The sequence below is a fragment of the Pteropus medius genome, unplaced genomic scaffold (assembly GCF_902729225.1).
Source record: "Pteropus medius unplaced genomic scaffold, Ma_sr-lr_union100, whole genome shotgun sequence".
In the NCBI taxonomy this organism is placed as follows: Eukaryota; Metazoa; Chordata; class Mammalia; order Chiroptera; family Pteropodidae; genus Pteropus; species Pteropus medius.
In genome coordinates, this window is record NW_024349142.1 from 568,715 (window position 1) to 574,803 (window position 6,089).

The following is a 6,089-nucleotide window of genomic DNA, read 5'->3' on the forward strand; positions in this document are numbered from 1 at the left end:
GCAGTGCCTCGTGCTGTCCCAGGGCTCCTAACCCTGGGAAACTGTCAGCTTTACTTTATTTGGAAAAAGGGCCTTTTCAGATGTGAGTAAGTCAAGGATCTTGAGATGAGAGACCATCCTGGTTATCTGTTTGGGCCCTAATGTCCTCACAGTAACCTTACAAGAAGGGGTAGAGGGAGAATTGACACACACGTGTGTGCACACACACAGGAGAATGAGATTTGAAAACTGGAATAGTTTGGCCACAAACCAAGGAGTTCCAGCAGCTACCAGAGGTAAAGAGGCAGGGAAAGATCCCTGGAGCCTCCAGAGGGAGTATGACCTTGCTGACACTTTGATTTCAGCCCAGGGATATTGATTTTAGAATCCTGGCCTCCAGGATTGTGAAAAACGAAATTTCTGTTATTTAAGACACTCAGTTTGTGATATTTTGTTAAAGCAACAACAGGAAATGGATACACCTGGGAATGTGTTAGAAATGCAGATTCTGAGGCTCCAGCCCAGACCTAACCAGTCAAATTCCAAGCATGGGGCCCAGCACTCTGACAAGGAAGCAAAGCTTGAATAGGAAGCAGCATTTATGCCCCGATTTGGAGAACGATACATATTGGAGGAAAGTGAGTGCAAAGGCCCTGAGGTCGGGAGAAGATTGGTGTGTTTGAAGAACTGCAGTAATGCCAGCATGACTGGGAATAAAAGATGCAGGGGAGAGTGCAGGAGACTGCAGAGCTGGATGGGGTTCTGACCATGGAGAACTCAAGGCAGTGAATAGGCATTAGAGGTCTGCAACAGGGGGATGATGTGACCTGATTTGTATTTAATATAACGGCATGGCTCTGAGTGGAGGGGAGGTTGGGAAGGGTAATCGTGAAGGTAGGGTGACCAGGAAGAAGACTGTTGCAATGGTCCAGGCCAGAGATGATGGTGGCTGTGGGGATGGTGAGAGTGGATGGATTTGAAATACACATTGAGGGTGGAACTGATGAGCCTCAAAGATACCCTGGATGTGGAGGGTAATGGGGAGAGGTGAGGGAGACAGAGAAGTCAACACACCTGCTAGGTTTTGGCCCTGAGCAATCGATGGATGGCAGTGCCACTCAGTGGGGTAAAATCTGGGGACAGCACAGGTATAGAGGAGAAATGAGCTGTATGTACATGTGTTAAGTTTGAAATGCTTGCTATACATTCACATGAGAGTCAACAAAAATATATTCATTCACTGACCAATTATTTATTGAGCTGTTATTATGTGCGGACAGTGTTTTTGGTCCTGGGTCAACATGCTTGTCCCAGCTCACAGAGCTAATTGTTGAATATTCAAGAATGTTGCAAAACAGTTGTTAAGCTATCAGTCCGTAGCTTGACATCAGCTGTGGTGAATGGAAATTGGCAAATGCTACCATTTTTTCCAGAGAGCTGGTTTACTGGCACAGCATTAGATAATGGGAAATAGGCAGATGTAACCTCTTCCTTTATTCAGCTTTCATTCTTGTGTGAGGGATAGGCTTAAACAACTAATTACACAATTAATTAAAATAGCAGTACATATTTTGGGGAAATGAGACTACTGAGAGAAACGGAGGGAAAAGTGGCTTAGGTTGGCCAGCAGAGTGATCAGGAAGTGATAGTTGAGCTGTGATCTGAAGGCTGAGCAACACATTTTTACATGGGAAATCAGGATTTTATTGATGAGGGGTCATATATTGATTGGCAGTGTCTTTTTCTTTCTTAGTGAAACATAAATAATGTATCTTCCAATCAATGGTGCTTCAGATTTAATAGCATTTATTAATCTGAGTAGGAAAAGGGTATCTGAACTGGGTTTGTGGAGCCCAAAGAGCCCACACGGGCAATACAGAAATGGCTGTGGAGTGAGGGTAAGAAACCAGGAGGTGTTCAGTGATCTCAGTCTCTCCGACTCCAATACTAGAGCAGCTGTGGCTTTTGTTCTTTGTTGTTCTTCACATTTGTTTGTTCAGAAAAAAATTCACATAGTGTGTGCCAAACACTACACTACACCCAGGGGATACGGCATTGAAGGAAACAGCTCTGCCCTCATGGAGATTATATTTGAAGGTGGGGAGGAATTCAGGGAGAGCAAAGAAACTGAATAATTTAGGTAATTTCAGAAGGATGATAAATGCAATGGAGATAATAGAAAAGGATGAGGGGATGAGAGTGACTTGGAAGGGAACTGCTTTGGATGGGAGAACCCAGGTGGGTCCCTCTGAGGAGGTGACATTGGAGCTGAGACCTAAAGGGTGATAGGGAGCCAGGCACTCAGGGATCTGGGGGATACAAAAAGTGCCAGAATGTTTTCTGTCTCAGAGAGTAGATCTCAGGTAATTATGAGAGTGATATCCCATCACCTTTGCCATATTCTGTTGGTTAAAATAAATCACAGGTTCTTTTCACACTCAAGGGGCAGGGATTATACAAGGATATGATACACTGGTGATCACCTTAGGGTGTGTCTGCCTCACCCTCTTCAGTGATCACTGAAAACTAGTACAGGTGGCTTGAGAAGAAAGGAAGAGTAGGAAGCATTATGATAGGAAGGAATAAAAAGATAGATGGTGGCTCATCAAGAGATCAGACATGGAAGAGTGATTAAAAACGAGTAAATAATGTCGTCTCTGAAGTTTTATCTGGGCATATGGCAACCTAGCTGGGAACAACATCTCCCAGCTTCCTTCTCAGGTCAGCATGGCCATATAACTAAGCAGTAGCCAATGGGATGTCAGCAGTAGTGTAGAGAACAACTTTTGGATCACATCTCAAAAGCACACTGCTTGCCCTCTACTTCCTCCATCTCCCTTCCTGTAGTTGGATGGATAATGAAGTGCTAGTGAGCCATCTCCCCCAACATGGACAAGGAGACCTTAGAAGATGGCATGTGAAGATAGAGCTTCTTCAGGGCTCCCTTCATGTCCTTGTTCCTCAGGCTGTAGATGAGTGGATTCAGGGTGGGTGTGAGGATAGAGTAAGAGACAGCAGCCAGGCGCCCTCTCAGTGGGAAGTAGTGCCTGGCAGGCTGCATGTAGGCGGAGCTGCCGGTGCCATAAAACAGGAGCACAGTGGCCAAGTGAGAAGAGCATGTAGAGAGGGCCTTCCAGCGGCCGGCCACAGAGCGGATCCGAGCCACTGTGGCCAAGATGCGGACATAGGACAGGACAGTGAGGACAAAGCAGCTCATGATGACGCAGCCACTAACCACAAATCCAACAGCCTCATGGGCATCCATGCTGGTACAGGCCAGGTGCAAGAGTGCGGGGATGTCACAGAAGAAGTGTTCAATCACATTGGAGCCACAGAAAGGCAGAGAGAAGGTGTTGGCTGTGTGGAAGGCGGAGAAAAGGAGCCCACTGATCCAGGCTACCGCCAACAGGGAGATGCAGGTCCGGGGGCTCATGGCTGCCCTGTACATCAAGGGCCTGTAGATGGCCAGACAACGATCGTAAGCCATGGAGGTGATGAGAAAACACTCTGTAGATCCAAGGCAGATAAAGGCAAAGAGCTGGGATGCGCATGCAGGGAAGGAAATCTCCCTGGAGCCCAGCATGGTGGCCACCAGGGCCCGGGGAAGGGTGGTAGATATGGAGCAGATGTCCACTACGGACAGGTGTTTGAGGAGAAAGTACATGGGCATGTGCAAGCGGGTGTCAAGGGTCACGGCGGCCACAATGGAGACATTCCCCAGAATGGCAGCGAGGTAAATGAAAAGGAAGGCAGCAGTGCTGAACAGCTGTATCTTAGGATCAGCCGAGAAGCCCTGGAGGAGGAAGACAGATGCCATGGAGAGATTGGCCATGCTCTGTCTTTGGAAAAGCTCCTGAGCGTGCTCAAGGAGCCATGCACGAGGAGAGGGGTGTGACAGCTGCAAAGACCTAGGGAGAACTGGTAAAGAAGCTGGCGAGCGGAGTCTGGAAGGAGGCTCAAATGCTGCTTCATTAAATACAAATATCACGTGTCTTCCCTCAAGGTCTCAAAGTTGAACACCTACAGAGGCCGGACAGGTACATACAGTTAGTGAACTTGGCTGTGTGTACGATGGAAGGGAACAGTGGGTGCTGTAGAGAAGTGGACATTCAGTCCTAATGAGGCAGCTGTTCTAAGCTCTTGCCAACTGCCGTTGGTGAACCAAGCATTGCCAGATTCTCTGATATTTTTCAAGAGAAGCCGAATTCCAGGGTTTTTTTTAAAAAAGTGAAACCTTCTGACTTTTATATTTTAGCAGTTAATTTAGATTTAAAACATTGTATCACAAACGTGGCCACCAGTTTAAGACTTTTGATCTTACCATACATACTGCTACATAACTCCATAGCATCTTAACTATAGTATACACCCCAAAGTTCCAACAATCATTTCCTCCAGTAGACACTGAGCCCCCCACCCCACTCTAGATCAGGGACCATTTCTTACTCACCTCTTCATTTCCCGGCATCTATCTTAGAAAGCAGGTAGTACACAGAAAGGACATAGTGTCTGAAAATGTTTTTCCAACCAAACGGCCAGGCTTCGGATTCTGTGTGACCTTGCACAAATACCTTAATCTCCCTGAGCCTCAGTTTCTTCCTCTGTAGAATAGGAGAATGCAGTGCTGGGAGAGTCACATGAGGTAGTGAAAGGAACATACACTCATTAAAGGTTGGCCATTACTATGATCGGGTTATTTATAAGGTGTGTTCCTTATCTTTCTTTACATTATAGTCCCTTGGCTGCTGAGATTGTGTCATAAAGTAAGAACGAAAACATATTTTTAAACTTCTTAATGGAAAACATTACTGCCTTTTTATTTCTCACACCCCCCACCATTTTCACTTCCATTTCTGGTGGCTGGGCACTGGCCTGATGCTTCTAACTGAGTCTTGGTGGTCTATGGTACATAAACGACCTCACCCTGGTAGGCAGAATAATGTCCCTCCAAAGAGATCTATGTCCCAGTCTCTGAAACCTGTGAATATGTGACCTCATATGGTAAAAGGGACTTTGCAAATGTGATTAAGGATTTTGATATGGGGAGGTTATTTGTGTTATAGGTTGAACTGTGTTCTTCCCCTACTAAAAAAGAGATACATTCCTCAGGATGTGACCTCACTAGAGATGCGAACAGTTAAGAGGAGGTCATGCTGCAGCAGGGTGACGCCTAATGCAATATAACTGATGTCCTTATAAGAAGACAGTCATGTGAAGACACTGACACATGGGAGAGGCCATGTGAATATGAAGGTAGAGATTGAAGTGATGATCTGCAAGCCAAGGAACACCACATATTGGTGATACACCACCAGAAGCAAGGGACAGGCAACAAAGGCTTCCCCTGCAGGTGTCGGAACATGGCCCAGTTGACACCTTGATCTTGGACTTCTGGCCTCCAGAGCTATGAGAGAATACATGTCTGTGGTTTTAAGCTGCTCAGTTTGTAGTACTTGGTCTGGCAGCCCCCAGGACACTAAATACTGGATGAGACCAGTGTAATCACGGGGCCCTTAAAATATGGGAAAGGATGGCAAGAGATTCAGGGAAGATGGGATGACAGAGGCAGAGATGATCAGAGTGATGTGGGGCCAGAAGCCAAGGAATATGGGGGCCTCTAAAGGCTGGGAAAGTCAAAGACACGAATTCTTCCTTGGGCCTTCCAGAAAAGGACGCAGCCCTGCCAACACCTTTGTTTTAGCTCCATGAGGTCCCTTTCTGTCTTGTGATTTCTAAAACCGTAGGATAACACGTGCGTGTTTGAAGACTACGTTTATGATTTGTTGCAGCAGGCTTAGGAAATGACACAGCTTCCCTCCATCCTCAGCCTTCTCCCTCTCTCTCATTACCAGAATCTCCTAGCCCATTGGGATGTGGAGGCTTCCTACCTCGAACAAAAAGGAAAAAAAGCAACACGACCCACAGCTAATGATATTTCTCCCCTTCTCCTCCCGCACAAGATCCTCAGAGAAGAAACAGTCCAGCACCATGCAGGTACCTGTGTGAGATGGTTTTAAGGGGTAAACAGGTGAACACCACTTACTGTCTAGCTGCGATTTATTTCAGTATAAGTCTGGAGAGAGAACATCAGACCCATAGCTTTTCAGATA

At 46.3% G+C, this 6,089-nt stretch overlaps 1 protein-coding gene across 1 annotated transcript; it reads right to left on the reverse strand.

Moving 5' to 3' along the window:
• Positions 1–2,845: 2,845 nt before the first annotated feature.
• Positions 2,846–3,811, reverse strand: LOC120617063 (olfactory receptor 2G3-like). The gene has a single exon (XM_039880654.1). It carries the CDS (start codon positions 3,809–3,811, stop codon positions 2,846–2,848), a length of 966 nt encoding a protein of 321 aa, XP_039736588.1.
• Between the last annotated feature and the right edge of the window lie 2,278 nt (positions 3,812–6,089).

Bases quoted from the DNA above. Each gene is read 5' to 3' on its own strand.
- LOC120617063 (XM_039880654.1), bottom strand. From the start codon at position 3,811: ATGGCCAATCTCTCCATGGCATCTGTCTTCCTCCTCCAGGGCTTCTCG.